General features: G+C 42.2%; 1 protein-coding gene across 7 annotated transcripts in view; it reads left to right on the top strand.

Moving 5' to 3' along the window:
- The window catches only part of kif21a (kinesin family member 21A), a 57,222-nt gene extending 36,967 nt beyond the window's left edge, over positions 1 to 20,255 (top strand). For 2 of the 7 annotated variants that reach the window (XM_085282983.1, XM_085282986.1), the window contains 14 exons: positions 171 to 272; positions 1,154 to 1,319; positions 1,968 to 1,988; positions 2,710 to 2,767; positions 3,115 to 3,169; positions 3,257 to 3,456; positions 4,081 to 4,206; positions 9,042 to 9,178; positions 9,740 to 9,914; positions 13,452 to 13,616; positions 15,054 to 15,171; positions 15,415 to 15,585; positions 16,023 to 16,222; positions 17,583 to 20,255. In XM_085282983.1, coding sequence (XP_085139109.1) covers positions 171 to 272; positions 1,154 to 1,319; positions 1,968 to 1,988; positions 2,710 to 2,767; positions 3,115 to 3,169; positions 3,257 to 3,456; positions 4,081 to 4,206; positions 9,042 to 9,178; positions 9,740 to 9,914; positions 13,452 to 13,616; positions 15,054 to 15,171; positions 15,415 to 15,585; positions 16,023 to 16,222; positions 17,583 to 17,673 — 1,785 coding nt within the window. In that variant the 3' untranslated portion in view covers positions 17,674 to 20,255. The remainder of the gene's footprint in view (positions 1 to 170; positions 273 to 1,153; positions 1,320 to 1,967; positions 1,989 to 2,709; positions 2,768 to 3,114; positions 3,170 to 3,256; positions 3,457 to 4,080; positions 4,207 to 9,041; positions 9,179 to 9,739; positions 9,915 to 13,451; positions 13,617 to 15,053; positions 15,172 to 15,414; positions 15,586 to 16,022; positions 16,223 to 17,582) is intronic. The other 5 variants (XM_085282985.1, XM_085282988.1, XM_085282989.1 and 2 more) reach the window with 3 other exon arrangements.
- The last annotated feature ends 347 nt before the right edge of the window (positions 20,256 to 20,602 follow it).

The raw sequence follows: 20,602 nt of genomic DNA, 5'->3' as shown, positions 1-20,602 counted from the left end.
GTACCGTGGACTCCAGTTCCAAGAGAAAAAGTTGGCTTTCTCTGATTATTTTGCTAAAAATATGCATTGTAGCACATAATAAACAACATATGGGCATGTTAACAAGGTTGGAAATTAAATTTCATTTCTGTTAACTATGGTCTTCAAATGTTACTTTTTCTTTCTCCCAGGAGGAGGGTGATTCTGTGGACGTCTCTGCTGTGATTGGTTCTTGTACACTGACAGAGGCTCGTTTTCTCCTTGATCACTTCATGTCAATGGCAATTAACAAGGTACCCTCCTTCAGAAAGAGAAATCACACCTGTTCAGTGAAAACATCACCATTTCCTCTCCTTATGAATAACATACAACAAACATGATTATACATAGATGTTATTTAGCTTACGTGTCTTTTATGTGCAAAATAGTAGAAACCTCTGTATGTAGAAAGAAATGCAGTTGTATAGTAACAGAAACTGTAGGACACCAGTTGACTGTAGGTGGGTTGTAAGCGACCAGGGGGAGAAGATGATGATAATAATAATAATAATTATACATTTTATTTGAAATGCGCCTTTCAAAACACTCAAGGTCGCTGTACACAGTAGAATAAAAGCAACATAAAAGCAAGAAGTTTACAGAATCATAAAAGCATAAGACATAAACAAATAAAAATAGGAGAGTGGAAAGGTTATGTGGGATAAGCTATTTTGTACAAGTGGGTTTTGAGTTTGGACTTAAAGAGAGAGAAGGAAGAGATGTTTCTTAAATCAGGAGGTAGGGAATTCCAGAGTCATGGAGCAGAGCAGCTGAAAGCCTTGCTCCCCATGGTTGCAAGACGGGGGGAAGGGACGGAGAGTGAAAGGGAAGAAGAAGATCTGAGACAACATCTCATGTTGTTGTTGTTTGTTGTTCCTTCACTGTTGATCTTTTATTTAACCAGAATTCAACTTGGATAATTTTTTTTATTAATAACTGATAAAAATTGCCACTGCTGTACAGTAGTCATACAGCCCAAGTATCAGCAATATGACATGCAAGCTCATTTGCATATGTGCACGATATTAAGTTGTAGCATCTGTTCCATGCATTAACTCAGAAACTTCCAACTCTAACCAAAAAATGAAATGAAATGCAGATGAAATGGCCTGACACTGTGGTCTGACCTCTTCAGGGCCTGCAGGCAGCTCAGAGGGAGTCTCAGGTGAAGGTGATGGAGGGCAGATTGAAGCAGACTGAAATTACCAGCGCCACACAGAACCAGCTGCTCTTTCACATGCTGAAGGAGAAGGCAGAGTTTAACCCAGAGCTGGACGCGCTGCTGGGGAATGCTTTGCAAGGTAGAATAAAAAACATGAAAAGATACAATAAAATAAAAACGTATCCAGTTTGGACCAGGCCCTGCCCACCCACTGAAAGTGTCACTGATATCATGCTAGGCAAAGCTGAGATTAGAATTTAATTCTGGGATGTTTTAGATCTATTTCTCTCCCTGAGTGTACGTGTTTAAATTTAGCAGCATAAATGTTGCTTTCATACTCTTGTTAGAAATGATTTTGCTGTCAGGAGGTGCACTGGGTAACTGGTCAGTTGCATGATTGGGCCTTTTGAGGTGATATTGCTTGTTGCCTTCTGCCGAATAGAAGCTGGCGTCCCTGTTGTACAACCGACAGTTAATTCCATGGTTACATTTTGGTGCTGTGTACACAAGTATATACGATCACATTAGTATAATACTGTTTCTATTTACATGCTTGTAATTAAAGCTGATTACTTCTTTTTGTTTTGATATTGAATTTGCCAGCCTCTGTTCGGTAGGATGCTCTGACAGTTGGTGCATTTTATTTTATTTTTATATCTTTTTTTATCGATTTATTTATTTATTTATTTATTTCGAATTTTGGGGGATGGTTTTTGATTTGTGCGTTGCCTTTTTCTGTTCCCCCATCTTTTCTTTTCCCTTTTTTTGTTTTCTTATGTGTTTACAGAGCTAGGTAACATCCCGCCTGGTAAGTGAAACCCTATTGGACTCTAATCGGTTATGAATGCATGGTTCCTTCCCTTTGCACTTTGAGAACTAACTGAACATAACATAAACAGGTGCATGAGGTGCAGTGCAACCAGGCTCCCCTCCATGTGTTGGCTGAAGCTTTCCCCTCTCCTTATCTGGATACACTCCTCCTACCCTCTGTCCTCCCCCTCCTCCTTGCAGCTCACATGTGCTACAGCCTCCATGTTTTAGCACCTGCTAACCCCAGACTCTTCTACAGGAACCATATAACGTGGATATTTTGCTCTGTTAGACCTTGTAGGTCAGCTGACCCATCAGGACCAGCAGACTAATGATTTCTTGCACTCGTCCACCCTGTTATCTCATGTTGGTTCTTTTACATTCATATCAGCTCCCTTACATGTCTCTTTAAAATCTTCCCAATATGACCTCTCTCTGACTTTGAACCTCATCTGTTTATGGTATTAATGAGCTCGGCGAGGGCCAGGTTTATCAATTAAACAGCATGGCGCTGTGCTGACATCACCCCTCATCTGCTTCATCTGTTCATTTTTCTACATGTTATACAAAAGAAATCAAAATTGCAAAGGTTAAAATAAAGAAGTTAAATTATTTAAGTCTCTAGCAAAGTATACTTACTAAGAACCATTTTAGCTGACCAGTCATCTCAGCTAAATCACTCCATCTAATATTCTCTGTTCACGGATCTCATCTGACAGAAAACGGGGACGATAGCAGCAGTGACGAATCTGCCCAGAGCCCCTCTGCAGAGGGAAAGTAAGTCTGTTATAGTGCTTAAAAAGTACTATAACAATGTATTTGTAGATTTAAAATATTATCTTGTGGCATATTTTGTCACATTTATGTTAAGTTGCTTCAGTAGTTCATGAATTGTTATATTATTGCATTATATACATATGATGTTTTATTGTATCTTTTAATGAAATTGCATTTTGTCTTTTATGTTCACATTAATGTTTATACTATTCTTATAATTAACTTGTTAATTATGAGAAGTATTGTTTAATTATACTGCAAAGCAGTAAAGCAGAGAGGAGCAGTGTACTCCAAGCACATTCTATAATGAGTGTTTGCATTAAAAACCTTGTCTGTATTTCCTCCAGCACTCTGGCTACAGATTTCATGAAACTTTGTGGAGAGACCAAAACAAGAAATAAGGTATTGTAGAGTTTGTTGCACATGTTTGATGCCTTATCCTAAAACCATTTCTGTATTTTTAATTGTTCACTTATCTGTGCTGTACAGGCTCGCAGGAGGACGACCACTCAGATGGAGTTGCTCTACGCTAACAGTGACTCTGCCCCTGATGCACCTACTGTCGACTTTTCTAGTCCGATGTTGCCGTTAGCTGAAACACCCGATGCGGGCGGAGACATGGACTTGTCAGGCTCAGTCAGGGACTACGCAGCTCTCTCCCCTGGCTTTTCCTCTAAAATGGGCAGCATGTAAGTTCAGGCCCTGCACTCTTACTAACAGATTCATTCCTCCTTCTCTTTTTCCTGCATGTTGTTCTTTGCTTCTTTGCTTTATTTGGTTATATATTGTTTACAAGCACCTTCACATTTTGCTATACCTTACAGCAATTGATGAATCTATTTGAGAAAAGCATGTAGAGACGAGCAAATATTTTGTATTGCTTGATTATTACTGTGCCCTGCAAAAGTCTCCCTTGCCGTTCCTCATTCCAGGTCAGTTGCACACTAATAAAAGAAATACTAACCAGGCTGCATTAAATGTCTCGTGACAAGCAGTGCTTTAAAATGGAGCCAGTTGCTTTATGTAAGAATAAACCTTAGCTGATAATAATCCATCAAAAATGATACAGTTAGAATTATATTTGTGGATGTGCAGCACACACTGCACTCATTGTTAAACATGAGCTTGACGAAGAACCATCACTGTTTTGGAACTGTAACATCAGGTAACTGTATTTCTGTGTGTACTGCATGCTCATCTCGTCATTGTTGCCATTATTTTGTATTGGTTTCATTTCCATTTGTTTTAAAAATCTTTTTTTTGTTATATTATCTGTGTTGTTTGTGGATAAATCGGTAAAACTGAACATTCAGTTCTGGCTCCAGAAATCTGCCAGGCGTGGAAAAGCGAGCTCCTGAGCCTTCCCCGCTCTCGCGCAGGAAGACCTATGACAAGGCACAAGCAGCGGCTGAAAGGGCAAAGGTCAAGGACATTAAACAGTAAGAGCTTGATGCCATCATCCTGGCTACAGAGCTTAAAGACAAAACTACTTCACTTTGACCCTACTAATACTCCTCCTTCTGGTTTCCTGGTTTGGAAAAGCATGTGGTGTCACCTACATAATGCTCTGCATCTTGTTTGATGACCGTCACATGCCAAGCTCTATGCTTCATTTGAAGTAATTTTTTCCCAACTTAAATAACACGTATCTTCTCTGAGCTCTAATGTTGAAAGCTGGTGATTACTGTATTTTTGATAGTTTGGGATCAAATTCATTGTTTGCTTGCTAATTGATTCGCTTGCTCCTGATGTCCTGTTCAGAAATCGCTCTCTTTACTTTTCTTTATCTCACCAGTAAGTTTTCCAGCGTAAGATTCAAATAGAAAGATTGAACAGTGAGCGAACAGTTATTATAAAACTGGCTGTGCATCAACTGAAAAATACTGACAGCAGTTTTTGATTATATCTTAAGAATTCTTCTTCATTGCCTGTCGTCCTGTTTTAGAATATGAGCAACTTCAAAAATATTAGTGCTGTGAAAGTGGTCAAGATGTATTTGTAGTACAGACTTGCAGATTAAATCTAAGTGGTTTGTCAAAGTAATGAAAAATAACAATTGCATTAACTATTTAGGAATCATAATTATTACATGTGAGCATTATGTCAGTATCTGTAATTATACCCAAGAGTCTTGATTGCAGTGGTTTTGAGGGTTACTGTTTAAAGGTAGTGTATAAAAGCTCATGACTAGATGTCAGTAGATTGCAGTCAACTGAATTCTATTCTTACCCTTCCCAATTTTAAGCACCTAGTCCTAGATACAGTGGTCGGTTAAGGACAAACAATGCTGGCCGTCGAGTGTAGACTGCCAATCTGCCGTTTACCTCATCAGTATGCTGCTTGTTTACATCCATTTAATCTGGAGGAGGCTGTAAACCTTCTGAGTCTGATACGAGTTTATGAATCGGTGAAGCTCACTGATGTCTAATGACAATACTGAGGTTAGTTGTTGAGTTTTAGTGGATTTTGTTGCACTTAGCTACTCTTAGCTGGTGTCACTGAAACTTTCTTTGCAGTCGCTGTAACGTTGTTGGACTCGGACACTTGGTGAATAAACTCAGAGGGAAAGTGAGATTTTTATTTTTTTATTTTATTTTTTAAAAACATTTGAGTCCAACATTAGTTGGAATAATGTTAGCTTATAACCAGCAAGGCTCTGGTTTAGTTTTATTGTCTAATCTGCTGACAATAAGTAATTGTGACAATATTCAAAATAATTAAACATGTTTATGCGCATTTTTGTTTATTAGAGCCCTGATATCATTTCAGGAGGTGACGCTTGAGGTGAGGAGGATAAGGTGGAAATGAAGAAGAGAGAGATAAAAATATACATGTACAAATATTAAATTGTTTGTGGTCTTTTACAAGTTTATGGATGCGTTTTTATGACATGGCAGGAAAATGCCAGCAACAAGCCGCCTTGTATGGGAAGCATCCTGGGTTGCTGCATTTAAATTGTTTGTGTTTTGACCATTAGGCAAGGACACCCAACAGGATAAACTCTCTAGGCTACAGCATGGCATTTACTCTGCCACCACCCTCAGGCTAAACATGACATTTTTGTTAAAACGAGTCTCTTCATTTTTCTCTTCTTCTTTTTTTCATCCACCATCCACCAATTTCTTTCTGGTGTGCAGTGTAGTCACACACATGCTCAGCTATTGTTAGATTTAAGCAGTCATTAAAAGCTGTTTTGACACAAGATGAATCATTTTTCTTTAAATATATTCCAAAAATTACAGTGTTCAGATTTTTCTCCCAGAGCTCTAATTTGACCTCATTAAAGATGGATTTGGGGGGAAAAGTGTTGCGTATGCTGGGAAGATGGTAAAACCTGTTGAACTGGGGGATTTAGGACTGCATATAAATAAGGTTTTCAGTGAAACAAGGATAATAAATGCCTGAGGTCTGCCAGGCTTTTTGTGTAAAAAGAGAATAAATTGTTGCTCTAAAACAGGAACTTTAATGGCATGATGATTTGTTGACAGAATGATAGTTGCTTACACTGTCAACCAACTGGTAATCTTAAGACACCAGACTGAGCAGCAAACATTTCAGTAATCCTTATTAGCTTCAGATGAGTGTGAACAAGTGACAACGCCTTACTGCCAAAACCATCCTGCTGGTGGCTTCGATGACATAAATGCAGCATGTGCATCTGCTCTCTTCATGCAGTCCTGCCACACTCCTGCCAGCAGTGTTTTAACAGCTTAGTCCACAGTTTAATTATGCAGTAGCTTAATTGGAAGTGATTCTGCCTTCCTTCAGAAACCTGAAGAGCTGCCTGCCATTTCCTGTCTCTCCCCTACTGCTTTTCTCAATAGCCACTTAAGCCGTATGACAGGTTACCTAAGGCATACTGCAAATGTTGTGCAGGATCAGATGGGCTTTCTGAAATGTTATTTTGTTAAATGCTGGCCAAATGCTTACTCTGTCCCAAGTAACTGCAATGATGTTTTGGTTAATACATGTGGATTTTGTACATAAATATAATAAAAGACAATGTCAGACATTCAAAGTTTATAAAAGCATATTGTACCATTGTAAAGTGGAGCCTGTATGCGTGCAGAAACATTTAAGACCATATTGTTTTTGATTCTTTGGCTAAAAGACTGCAGAAGAGATAGGTAGCCACTGTGACATCTATTTAGTTTCAGATTTTGTATTTTAAAGGCTCAAACTTTTAGTCCAGCAATGTTTGTAGCCCAGAGACATTGACATCTCTCAATTAGTGCGAACGCTTAAAATACATGGTATAAAACATAGTCGTGGCTTCTGTAATGGAAAAAAGAAGCCAGTGTGAAAATACCTTAAATCTATACGCTGAAAGCTGTGAGGTGTTGTTTACAAAATATGTCTGGTGCTACTGAAGTCTCTGGGAAAATGGCTTTGATTTGACCTCTGTAAACACTGTCCTGTTGAGTTTATAGGCTCAGTCACTCATTTAAAAAAAGTCTGTTTCCAAAGAGATTTATCTGTGGTATTAAAACCACATGCTCATTGGATAGCTTGTCACTCACTAATTATTGGCAAGTTTTAGAGTCAGAACTGCACCACCTCATCACATCAAGCTTTTTTCAACCAAGATGGCTGTGATGGAAACACTCAGGTCGAGGACTCAAAATGCACAAGCTCCTTAGACCATATCGATAGCAAACAGAAAATGTTTGTCATCTGATTCCTCTAAACTGGAGAGATCCACTTCAGTGACTTCAGTTAGCTGAGATGAGGCAGAGAAAGAGGCCTTTCAGCCACAGTTGTCACACTTATTAATCAAAGTTGCAGCTCCTCTAACAAACTAATAAAGCGCTTACAAATTCTAAAAGGCACTCCTACTTCTCCATCCACAATCCATAGTCATGTTATATTAGCTGCTACACTCTGCTTAATGGAAAGTACATTCTCAGTGTGTGTGCAACGTCATTATGTATGTGAAGACATAATTTATCAGATTTGGAAGTAAAAGCTTTGGAAAACTATTACTAAATCGCTTTGGTAAAAATCTGTATAATTCCAATCGCTTTATGGAAGGTAGAAGTAATTGATGGGTATGGAAAATATAGATGCTCAGTATATTACACTAAAATGTATTCCTCCCATGTGTTATGTTTTTAAAATGCCTTTTTATTCATGGGTACACACTCACACTACAATTAGCTCTTCTCGAGGTTGCACTGCAGATAACAACTCAGGAACTCAGGAATAGGAAGCAGTTAGTTTTATAATCAGTAGCTAATCAGCCCCCAGGAATATCAGAATATCATCCCCTCAGGGATGCCTGCACCTGTCCTTCAGCTTCCTCCTACAGTAGCTTTGCTCCACTCTCTGATTTCAAACAAGTATGAATACTTTATTTTTGGGCTGTTGCTGATTTGCCATACCTATCCATCTGTTTTCTTCCCCTTAGCCAGTTCATGGTGAGAGTCTGGCTGGAGCTTGTTCCTGGAGCATGCCAGTCTGTTGCAGGCTGCAGGGCTGTTCTTTGGTTTTGTTCTCTCTGGGGTTTCTTCCCCCACTGCTTTGGCAACTTTGTGCGAGAGTTACCCAGGAAAAAAACAAACATGTTAAAACATGATTAAAATCAATGAATGGATGTCTTCTCCAAGACCATAAGATAATTGGAACAAAGCCAAACAGCGTCACTGTGTTTAGTGCATTGTTGGTATTGAACCTGAACCCTCTGCAGTCCTCTCCTGTGACTTCTGTGGAAGACTACAAAGCTCTCCAGAAATATGAAAAAGAGAAAACAGAAAAACAGATGTTTTTTCTCACATCTGTGAAGTTTTTCAGGCTTCAAGCCTGAAGAACAAAAACCTACTAATGATAAGTGTCATCGTTTGGATAGCTCATGCTGCAGATTCGCTGGTTATGAAATTTTACAATTACACTATCACAGCCAGCCAATTAGTGATCAACCAGGCTTACTGAGATGCTGCAGAATTCTCAGTCCCCGATAAGAAGACTCCATGGGTTTCCAGTGATCACCTGTCTTCGGCTCTTTGGGTGTTTCAATCAATTATAGGCTGCAAAAGAAATCATCTTGATTATTTATAGGTTCTTGGCTTGTCTTTCCTTTCTTTCAACACAAGGGTGACTCCTTTCACAGCTGTCTCATCATTTTTCTCTTATTTTCATCTCTTTCTATTTTTGGTTTGCATCACTGAGAGAGCTGCATGAGTCTGTTGTGTGAATTTGTTGGAGTTTTTTTTCTTCTTTTTTTTACTTTGCCATGTGTGATGCTGCCCTTTATGATGGTGGTTTGTTTGTTTTCCAGGGGCGTCATTAACCCGGTCCCACCCACCAAGAGCAGCCGGTCGTCGACATTACAGTGTGTTCATGTGGCGGAGGGACACAGTAAAGCTGTTTTATGTGTTGACTGCACTGACGACCTGCTGTTCACAGGATCCAAAGGTTAATGCTCACAATCCTCCCTCCTTCCTTCCTTCTTTCACCTCCTGACTCTAATCTTACACCTCTAATCAGTATTCTTCAGATGCCTTCTTGTTACAGCTATGGTAATTTATTACACTTGGACATGGTGTTGTGTTATTATATAACAGCATAACACCACATATAAAAGCCAATAAGGATTAATTAGGATTGTCATATGGTGGATAAATGAGGTGATGGAACATAAATGACATTGTCCAAGCCACAACATTGTTATGGTGATGGAGCTTTTAAGCATAACAAATGGATTTTAATGTGCAGGAAATCGGCTAGAGTGCCAATTTATCCCAGCAGGATTAATTGTGCATTCCAAGTGCAAGAAGGTGCTGTCCAGCTCTGTTTAGTTTAGCTGTCAGTTAAAATGGATTTTGTTTTGTATCCCTTGCACCGTGATAAATTTTATCCAATCAGTTTTGTTGTGGCGCTCTTCAGTTTTGACATCCCGTTCTCAGAAATGTTCTCTGTATTTTAATATTGTCATAAATCACAGTGAAAATGACAAGATGGTGTTTTAATTTGCAGACCGGACCTGTAAGGTGTGGAATCTGGTGACGGGTCAGGAGATAATGTCTCTAGCGGGTCACCCCAACAATGTTGTGTCAGTCCGTTATAGCTCTAGTTTGGTCTTTACCGTCTCTACCTCCTACATCAAAGTCTGGGACATTCGGGACTCGGCCAAATGCATCCGCACACTAACGTGAGTAAGACTATTTATTATGGACTGATGAACATTATGTTCACTTTCCTGGCACACACTTTCTGTATAGTTTCTATATAGCAAACTTACAACCCCGTCAGTTGGTATAGTTAAGCTTTATGTACTTAATATGGATAAAATAATAAGCACTTTAGTTTTCACACTTTTCTCTTGTTTCCCAAATATTTTTCTTTCCAAATCATTGAAAATGTTAAGTTGTACAGTCTATGGATTTGTTATTGTTTTAGCAGTATTTCTTTAGCTTTAAAGAAAATGAACATCAATTTGAGTTATACCCTTTAAAGCAGGAGTCCTGCAGGTTTTAGATATCACCCTGGCTCAGCACACCTGAATCAAATGATTAGTTCATTACCAGGCCTCCGGAGAACTTCAAGACATCTTGAGGTGGTAGCTGCCATTTAAATCAGCTCTGTCTGTGAATCGCTACCTTATCGTGGTGGAGGGGTTTGTGTATCCCTTCGGATATGTTGTCTGGGGGCTTTTGCCCCCAGGAAGGAGCCTGAGTTAGTGCGTGAGGTTGAGAGGTACCAGCTAGATATTGTCGGGCTCACCTCTACGCATAGCTTGGGCTCTGGAACCAGTCTCCTGGAGAGGGGCTGGACTCTGTCTCAGTCTGGAGTTGCCCTTGGTGAGAGGCGGTGGGCTGGGGTGGGTATTCTAATATCCCCTCGGCTTGCTGGCGGTACGTTGGGGTTTTTCCCGGTGGATGAGAGGGTTTGTTCCCTGCGCCTTAGGGTCGGGGAACGGGTCCTGACTGTCATCTGCGCTTATGCGCCGAGTGGCAGATCAGAGTACCCAGCCTTCTTAGAGTCCCTGGGTGGGGTGCTGGAAAGTGCTCCACCTGGAGACTCTGTTGTCCTGCTGGGAGACTTCAGTGCTCACGTGGGTAACGACAGTGAGACCCGGAGGGGCGTGATTGGGAGGAACGGCCTCCCTGATCTGAACCTGAGCGGTGTTTTGTTATTGGACTTCTGTGCTAATCACAGTTTAGCCATAACGAACACCTTGTTCGAACATAAGAGTGTCCATAAGTGCACGTGGCACCAGGACGCTCTAGGCCACAGGTCGATGATCGATTTTGTAATCGTATCACCAGACCTGTGACCATATGTTCTAGACACTCAGGTAAAGAGAGGGGCTGAGCTGTCAACTGATCACCACCTGGTGGTGAGTTGGATCAGGCGGCGGGAGAGGATGCTGGACAGACCCGGTGCACCTAAACACGTAGTGAGGGTGTGCTGGGGACGTCTAGCAGAGGCCCCAGTCGGCAAGATCTTCAACGCACACCTCCGGCAGAGCTTCAACAGCATTCCGAGGGAGACTGGGGACATTGAGTCCGAATGGACCATGTTCAGCGTCTCCATTGCCGAAGCTGCTGCATTGAGCTGCGTCCGCAAGGTGGTTGGTGCCTGCTGTGGTGGTAAGCTCCGAACCAAATGGTGGACACCAGAGGTGAAGGGAGCCACCAGGCTGAAGGAGTCCTATCGGGCTTGGTTACCCTGTGGGACTCCGCAGGCAGCTGACAGGTATCGACAGGCCAAGCGAAATGTGGCTTGGGCAGTGGCTGAAGCAAAAACTCGGGTGTGGGAGGAGTTTGGAGAGGCTATGGAAAAAGACTTTCGGACTGCCTCGAAGAGCTTCTGGCAAACCGTCAGACGTCTCAGGAGGGGAAAGCGGTGCTCTACCTGCACTGTGTATAGTGCTGGCGGAGCGCTGCTGACGTCGACTGAGAAAATTGTCAGGCGGTGGAAGGAATACTTAGAGGACCTCCTTAATCCCACTGACACGTCTTCCAAGGAGGAAGCAGAGTCTGGGGATGAGGGGAATGACCCGCCAATTTCCGGAGGCGCGGTCACTGAGGCAGTTAAACAACTCCTTGGTGGCAGAGCCCCTGGTGTTGATGAGGTCCGCCCCGAGTTCCTGAAGGCTCTGGACGTTGTAGGGCTGTCCTGGTTGACACGCCTCTGCAATGTTGCATGGAGATCAGGGGCAGTACCCCTGGACTGGCAGACCGGAGTGGTGGGCCTCATCTTTAAGAAGGGGGACCGCAGGGTGTGTTCCAACTACAGGGGGATCACACTCCTAAGCCTCCCTGGGAAAGTCTATGCCAGGGTGCTGGAAAGGAGAGTTTGTCCGCTAGTCGAACCTCGGATACAGGAGGAACAATGCGGTTTTCGTCCTGGTCGCGGAACACTGGACCAGCTCTTTATCCTCTCCAGGATACTTGAGGGTGCATGGGAGTTTGCCCAACCAGTCTACATGTGTTTTGTGGACTTGGAGAAGGCATTCGACCGTGTCCCTCGGGGTGTCCTGTGGGAGGTGCTGCGGGAGTATGGGGTGTCTGGCCCATTGCTACGGGCCATTCGATCCCTATACAACCGTTGCAAGAGCTTGGTTCGCATTGCCGGCAATAAGTCGGACTCGGTCCCGGTGGGTGATGGGCTCCGCCAGGGCTGCCCTTTGTCACCAATTCTGTTCATAATTTTCATGGACAGGATTTCTAGGCGCAGCCAAGTGGCGGAGGGCTTTCGCTTTGGTGGCCTCAGAATCTCATCTCTGCTTTTCGCGGATGATGTGGTTCTGTTGGCTTCATCGGGTGAGGGCCTCCAGCTCGCACTGGAACGGTTCGCAGCCGAGTGTGAAGCAGCGGGAATGAGGATCAGCACCTCCAAATCTGAGGCCATGGTTCTCAGCCAGAAAAGGGTGGAGTGCCCACTCCGGGTCGGGGATGAGTTCCTGCCCCAAGTGGAGGAGTTCAAGTATCTCGGGGTCTTGTTCGCGAGTGATGGGAGAAGGGAGCCGGAGATCGACAGACGGATTGGTGCTGCAGCTGCAGTAATGCAGACGCTGCACCGGTCCGTCGTGGTGAAGAGGGAGCTGAGTGTAAAAGCGAAGCTCTCAATTTACCGGTCGATCTACGTCCCTACCCTCACCTATGGCCACGAGCTGTGGGTAGTGACTGAAAGAACAAGATCGCGGATACAAGCGGCGGAAATTAGCTTCCTCCAAGGGTGGCTGGCCTCTCCCTTAGGGTGAGAAGTTTGGCCATCTGGGAGGCGCTCAGAGTAGAGCCGCTGCTCCTCCACATTGAAAGGAGCCAGCTGAGGTGGTTCAGGAATCTGACAAGGATGCCTCCTGGGTGCCTCCTGGGTGAGGTGTTCCAGGCATGTCCCACCGGGAGGAGGCCATGGGGCAGACACGGGACACGCTGGAGAGATTATATCTCTTGGCTGGCCTGGGAACGCCTCGGTGTTCCCCCGGATAAGCTGGAGGAGGTGGCTGGGGAGAGGGAGGTCTGGGCTTCTCTGCTTAGGCTGCTTCCCCCGCGACCCGGCCCTGGATAAAGCGGATGAAGATGGATGGATGGTGTTGGCTCAAGGACACGTCTAAAACCTGCAGGACACCGGCCCTTGAGGCCTGGAGCTGGACACTCCTGTTTTTAAAGTTACACCTCCTGTAATGCTAATTATGCCTAATTGTTGCATATTTGTACATATTTTATTCATATATCTTCAGGTCTTCTGGTCAAGTTAATGTTGGGGATGTCTGTGCGTCCAACACCAGCCGGACAGTCACCATCCCTGCAGGAGAGAATCAGATCAACCAGATTGCGCTCAACCCCAATGGCACAGTCCTGTACGCTGCTGCTGGAAACTCTGTCAGGGTCTGGGACCTGAGAAGGTAAGCAGAGATACTCAAAATGAATGCAAAAGTAATATCCAGACAGTGGGTTAGCAGGGTGGCAGTCAGTCTGATTTAACAATCTGAGGGATTTTTCTTAAGTGAAATATCGTACTTTTTGTGTGGATTGTTTGGAGTTTGGTACAGATTATCGTGACACTTCGTTTTTATTTCCCTCTGCCAGCACAGTTGTTTTTGTTAACCTTATTTTGCTTGTCATTCTGTCTGTAAATATAACGTCACACAACAGCTTGAAAAGTTTTAAATGAATACTGATAAAAGTTAAAACCCCATTCTACACCACTACAGTCTCTAAAATATGTCTTACATCCACCAATGTCTTCAAAATTGACTTAATGAATTATTATAAACTATGTGCATTACAGTAAGAAGTTATAACTCTCATAATTATAACTCATAACAAAAAACATTTCAGTAGATGCAGAAAGTTCCTCAATATGCTTTTTATTTTGTTAAAAAAAAAAACAACCTTCGATCAAAAATGGGCACTGCCTTAATTTGTTTTTATATTTTAACTAACCAAGATTCAAACATTTTTGGATGTATCTGGTCTTGATTTCAAAATGCAAAACGGCATGGTGGAAGTGGGTCAACAGACCAATTTTCAGATAAATGGTCTTTAAAGTATTTCCTTAAAAAGGTAACATCAGTAACAGCAGTTTGTATGCATGTAAGGTTTTTAGGCAAAGTGAAGATTGTTGAGGAGAAAAGGTTTTGAGAGGGAGATGTGACCCAGCTGAGAAATGGTCAGACCCTTGTGTAACAGGAGCATTTGAAGAAGTCTAGAGTTTTAAAAGGAGGACGCCAAATTCACGTCTGGGATTTACTTTTTATAGGCGTAGATGAAAGTTTGATCAAAACCTTTTTCCTTTATTTTTTTTTTCTAAAACGTGTTGTATGGAGGTATTGATAAACACATGCACATCAATAACACTGACCGTGTGTTTATGATTTCCCCTGACATTTTCAGATGCATGACATGCACACTTCATTAGATAGTACAAACTCCAATTTCATTGTGTTGCCTTGGAACTTAATTGTGTATGAAAACCTGACAAGCATCCATTTCAAAGCTGTCACGCCTTTTTGACAGCTGCCTGATATTAGCTGTGATGAATTGCCTCTTTGTTCATCTTACGAACGTAACAGTCAGTAAGTGGTACTTTGGATGATTAAACTAACTGTGAATCAATATTCTGTATAAGAACGGTCCCATTTTCTCTGAGACAGAACTCAGCAAACCTCATTTTTACATATTTTCATGAGTGATATATTAAGTATATCATTACTTTAGTAATATCTTCTCTTTGTACTTTGATTTGATACATGTATTTAAGTTTTATTTTGGCATTTCCCCTGTGGTATTGGCTTGACAGTTTAACAAAAGACTCATTAACATTTCCTTTCCTGCATTAGGTTTGCCTCTACTGGAAAGCTTACTGGTCACCTTGGTCCAGTTATGTGCTTGACTGTGGATCAGTCTGGAAACAGCCAAGACCTGGTTATCACTGGCTCCAAGGACCATTACATTAAGGTGTGTTTCAGGCTTTCAAACTGCTGCTCTTCACATCTCTGTTGTTCACTTGTTTCTTGAGGCAGATGATAAAGTGAGATTCTTTGTGCAGCTGAGTCATCCAGTAATGCAATATAAGGACAGCTTAGGTTAGACATGCTACATAACCCATGTTTAACTGATTTTATTTATCTTTTGTTATAATAATCCTTATGTTCAGATGCATATCATCCCTTTTAACATGTATTGTTTTTGCTGTTGCAGCTGTTTGACGTGACTGAAGGCTCTCTGGGAAGCATCAGCCCTACACACAACTTTGAACCACCACATTACGACGGTATCGAGTCTCTGGTAATCCAAGGGGACATTTTCTTCAGCGGCTCCCGAGACAATGGCATCAAAAAGTGGGACCTAGACCGTAAAGACCTACTGCAGGTACTGGATGATCAATGCAAAAAGAAATATGGATAGGAGACATTCAGATGTTTGTTCCATTTGATGCAATATAGATTTTTTTTTTTTCATTTTGATTTTATAACTGTCAAAAGTAGCCTAAAATATTTTTATTTCCTCTTTTTTTATCACCATTATTGTCTTTCCAGAGATTTTTCTCCTGGAAAACCTGCTGTAAATCAATGTGCAGAAAACTGCCCTTTCTGTCACATTCTTTGTCACATAATGGCCGATAGTAAAGTAAAAGTACAGTTTTCACATGACTGTACATTAAGAAAAAGATGTCTTTCCATATGATACCCTCAAGTTACTGTAGCGATTGCATCATTATGATCATAATCTTTCAGTAAGTTACAAAAACATCAACCATTCATGACATTCTCACTATTAACCATACTGCTATACATCTCTGTGCTCAGCAAGTCCCAAATGCTCACCGTGACTGGGTTTGTGCACTTGGTGTCGTCCCCGGATCACCAACCTTGCTGAGTGGATGCAGAGGCGGGGTGCTCAAGCTGTGGCACACAGACACTCTAGGGACACTGGGGGAGCTCAAGGGTCACGAGAGCCCCATCAACAGCATCTCTGCCAACAGCAGCCACCTGTTCACCGCCTCAGAGTGAGTTTTCCACACACACTGACACACATGCTTAGGCTCTCTGTTTGTCTCCAGAGAGGGAGACAAACAACTGTTTGTTTGTGTCTCTCTGGATATGAGGGAAAACAACTTCACCTGAGGCTCATATACACATGGGTAACAAATTAAAGTAAAAACATGAGCATTGACCCTGTGGTGAGTGGGTTCCATTGGGTCTGTTACGCTGCGAGCGACATTCTGCCAGCAGAGTTTAGATCCACTTGTCCTTATAAAGCAGGGTTTCCCAGAGTTTTGATGACTGAGTGACACTTTAGGGAGTGAGATGGATTCAGAGTTGTACAAGGAAAAATGAATACAAATGTCATGTACCATTATTGTTTCGAGGGAGGGAGATGAGGCTTTATGTTGATGATAACCCTTATTTTGCTCTTTCCCCCCCCCCCTTAAACTATCAGTGAATTGGCTGTTAAATTTTTTCTTCTTGGCTGTATTAGTTTATATTAGGTTTGGTCTGGTCTGCTAAGACAACCAAGAACAGAAGTCAAACTGGAGAGAAATGCTTCATTGGTCTTTGTTCTGTTAAATCATAGTATGACAAAACTGTAGTGCAATCTTTAGGTAAATGGTAATGGTAAATGGCCTGTATTTGTATAGCGCTTTTACTAGTCCCGCCTAGGGACCCCAAAGTGCTTTACACATCCAGTCGTCCACCCATTCACACACACATTCACACACTGGTGGAGGCAAGCTACAGTTGTAGCCACAGCTGCCCTGGGGCGCACTGACAGAAGCGAGGCTGCCATATCGCGCCATCGGCCCTTCTGGCCAACACAATTAGGCGGTAGGTGAAGTGTCTTTCCCAACGACACAACGACCGAGACTGTCCGAGCCGGGGCTCGAACTTTCCGATTACAAGGCGAACTCTCAACTCTTGAGCCACGATCGCCCTAGGTAACACACAAATGTTAAAAACCCCTCCAGCTCATGTTTCATGCTGTGAGAGAGCTGGCCTTAGGAAAGGGTTGCTGCAAATTCACACACATTTTCTCTTCTGGGTGATCTTTTGTCCTCTGATGAAACATTTCTTTCTGATCGGAGTGTTCTTTTCCTAGATGACAGATTTCCATCCAACCAGTAGTTTCAGTGAGCCTTTCTAGTGGCTCATAATGGATCAGGAGTTCACTGAAATACCTTATATTGGCTTTCCCCTTTAATTTGGCACCCCTCTACACGTATTTATGTATGTGATCAGCAAATTACATATACATATTGGTAATTTTATACGTAAATTCCAAGTAAAAAGTCTTCAAATCAGTGAAAATGTAAAGACATTAAGAGGATATGGAATATATTATAACTTTTGTGTCTTTGTGTCTTGCAGTGATCGGACTGTGAAGATCTGGCGTGCACGTGGTGGACTGGATGGCACCTTGGAAGTGGTTGACAGTGTAGACGAGGTTGCAAGTAACTGAACACGGTACCACTTGCCTGGTTTGACTCTAGAAGGACGTAAAGGCACTCCTGCCCTGCACTTTGACCCCTTAACTATCAAGCCTAAACGACGCACCTTCCATATCATGTGACGTTCATGACTGAGCCAACAGGAAACGGTAATCTCATCACAGTGGAAGCTAACGCATTAGTTCTTTTCTTTGACTCTGTATGCTTAGAGGATTTTGCTAATCAGGATTTAGTTAACTGTATTGTTAATGACTTCTATTTCTCTCTTCTTGCGCTTTAGACGGTTTGTCATTATTGTCATTGTTATAAGAACTTATATTCACAAGATACTATAGGATGTGGTGAACACACAGTAGACACTATCAGTGCAGCTCGGCTTACACGCAGCACAGTGCAACGATACAACACAGGCAACCCTGCCAAAAAAGGAAGTGGTGTTTTGTTGTCAGAGTACAGAAATACATACGTGCAGCAGAGCTAATGGGTTGGTAGCTGGTCTTCACAACCCACTTCTCTACTTTGTTGAGATTGTTTCTCTGCACTTGAAACAGAAGTGTTATTCCATCAGTCCTGTTTCCAAGAGCAAGAAAAGTGGCTGTGTGAGAAAGAAATCATTCTACCCCTTAACATCCTGCTCTAGCTTCTGTGCTCCCTTCAGTTTCTGCAGCAGCTTTAGATCAGTGACCAAAAATGTGTAACGTGTTCTTATTGCTGTCCTCAGCTGGACTTGTAAACAGAACACACTTTAGAGTAGCTAAAGTTTGACATTTAGGGAAATAAGCTCACTTGCTTTATACACTGCATGTCTTTTGACTGTGGGAGGAATCCAGAGTACCTGGGTTTTCAGATACAACCCAGAGCTTGAACAGCAGTTTAGTGAAGGAGTCTTCAGTGTCAAGTTAAGAAGCATGATCATCATTACCCTTCAGTCATAAAAGGCGGATGGGGTACTGTTGTCACCCTGTCAGAGGGGCACCATGGACAGCCATTATAACTTCAGAACAAGATGACATAGGATTTCAAATTGATACCATACGTGTAGCTACTAAAAATCTCAGATGAGTTGAAATCTAGTTGACAAGGATTTTGAAATTTATACAATAGGTGCATCTACTGGACGTCTGTAGGGTAGTTTTATTCTGCATTCACTGGGCTGTGCGCGCCAAGAATTCATCTTCTGGGGGTCAGGCTGTACATCCTGAAGGGTCTGAGGACCAAGATTGAGTAGAAATGAACCAAACTTAAAGAATCTTTGCTCAACAACTCAACAACTCCCATACTCACAAGGTTTAAAGCTTATAATGCTAAGATTTTGACATAGTGGAGGCAGTGCACCACAGGTGTGCAAGTGGTCAGGAAAGGTTTTATAATAATGACAGCCATTTGAAGACCTATGAGGGACAATTGAGCAAATACAGTAAAAATCTTGAATTTATCTGGTAAGTGGTACAGTGGTTAACACAGGCCCCTCACAGGAATCTGGAAGCTGACCGAGGCCTCTGTGTCCCTGTTCCTGTGTGGATTGTTTCTGGGTTTCTGCACCCTCCCACAGCTTAAAGACATGCACGATGAATGAAATTGGGGAATCTAAATTTTCCAAAGGCATAAATGTAAGAAAATTAATTGATGAAGAATTTGCCTGGTGCAGTTTTTGTTTTTTAATTGGTGGAACTTTATCATAGGATCTCATATACCTTTAACCGCTGAGCACATGTAAAAAAACCAAACAAAAATCAACACAATTAGTCTCTGAGATTCACTTAATCCTTAAATGTGAGCAGGTTGAGCACTGATATAAGTCTGCACTTGTTGTCCATGTTTCATTGTGTGCACAAATATATCTTCACTCTTCACACATGCTGGTAACACTCACTAAACCTACACTGCTAAGTTGTGGTCTAATTCCCATGCTGCTAAGACACGTTCACCTTCCCAACCCTATAAGAGGGCTTCTTGTCGTGGGCTCCAGGTGAGGTCCACTCAGTACCGTAGTTGTGTATGTGTGTATATAAGTGTAACGCTATCTCTTTGTTGTTGAGAGGAGAGGCCTTCTGACGCAACCAGTGTTATTTTCCTGACTATTGACTCAACATCTGTCTCTGTTCTGATCTTCGTGGGGCCTTCCTGGAGGCACTCGTGGTCTCTGCAGTTTAACTGACCTGCCTGTCATGATTGTGCTGTCATTTATGAATGTTTGGTGAAACAGCAGCTGTAGGAATTATTCAACTACATATGAAATGTATGTAAACAATGTCTGTTCAAAACGAAAAACTAATCTGACTGAATGTTAGTTTTGTGGGACCACCGATCTGAACGTAGTCTCACACTAGAGCCCAGAGGACCGTGAATGGCACAAAGACTGACGAGTGCATCAGTAATGCTTTGGACTGAGCTTATCCTTCATACAGGTGGCAGGTCACGTTTAGTGGCCTTTGGTTAGTTTCTTTTCTTTGTTTTGTTTGTTATGCCCTTCTTCTTCCCTGTACCCATGACGCACCCCCTCCTGTTTTAGGAGCCATTCCCCAATGGCGGACTCTGTAGCGATTCTAATGTCAGATGCCTGGTCAGAATAAATGCCATCTGTCAAAAACAACCATCTGTGTGTGATTTTCTTGGTTCTGTATTCTTACATACTATATATTATTTTTTACTATTAATATATCTGTAGGCTGATTTATTCAAGCAAACAAACTACCTCTAAATGTGTCTTTGGTTTTTACAAATAAGTTTGATAACTCAATATTTTATTTTTTATTTTTTTCCTGGACATCCTTAATTTTTCATCTTCTTAAAAAGTGGAATGCTAACCTGCTTCATTGCTGTGTTCAAGCTATCAGCTGGCCTGTGGGAACCAGGCTACGATATGACATTTGGCTACAAGAGGGCAATAGTTCATCGCCAGTGATAAACTGGGGAGAAGAATCAAGGTTAGGATGCCAT

The sequence above is a fragment of the Mchenga conophoros genome, linkage group LG7 (assembly GCF_057382185.1).
Source record: "Mchenga conophoros isolate Kocher_MC1m ecotype Shallow Benthic linkage group LG7, M_conophoros_male_GT1.1, whole genome shotgun sequence".
NCBI classification, from domain to species: Eukaryota; Metazoa; Chordata; class Actinopteri; order Cichliformes; family Cichlidae; genus Mchenga; species Mchenga conophoros.
The sequence above is the reverse complement of the archived record's forward strand: the minus strand, read 5'-3'. Positions and strand labels throughout refer to the sequence as shown.